Source organism: Mesitornis unicolor, unplaced genomic scaffold, assembly GCF_000695765.1.
Source record: "Mesitornis unicolor isolate BGI_N332 unplaced genomic scaffold, ASM69576v1 scaffold30967, whole genome shotgun sequence".
Lineage (NCBI taxonomy): Eukaryota > Metazoa > Chordata > Aves > Mesitornithiformes > Mesitornithidae > Mesitornis > Mesitornis unicolor.
In genome coordinates, this window is record NW_010199130.1 from 4,440 (window position 1) to 4,741 (window position 302).

The 302-nt window shown below is 69.5% G+C and overlaps 1 protein-coding gene across 1 annotated transcript in view; it reads left to right on the plus strand.

Moving 5' to 3' along the window:
• Positions 1-302, plus strand: part of LOC104544475 (semaphorin-3D-like) — a gene marked incomplete at both ends in the record, with an annotated part of 5,219 nt that overhangs the window by 4,203 nt on the left and 714 nt on the right. The window contains 2 exon segments of the mRNA XM_010189361.1: positions 9-106; positions 108-159. Coding sequence (XP_010187663.1) covers positions 9-106; positions 108-159 — 150 coding nt within the window.

Below are 302 nucleotides of genomic sequence, written 5' to 3' on the forward strand. Positions count from 1 at the left end.
GCAAAACCTGCACTGACTGCTGCCTGGCCAGGGACCCCTATTGCACCTGGGACAGCAGGACCTGCGCCCCTCATCTGCTCACCGAGAAGAGGTGAGCGCCTGCCCGGGCTGGCTGCTGACCCCTGCAAAGGGATGGTGCTGGGAGCGGGGACGGGCAAGGCCCTGGAGGCTTTACCTGGCAGCCCCGCCGCCCTCCAGCCCTCCCTTGTCCCCCCTGCTTCTCCCTGCCATGGGAGGGTCCCGTGGCGTGGGGTGGGTGCCACCCTACAGCCCTGTCCGCTCTCCTGCAGGCGTGCCCGCTG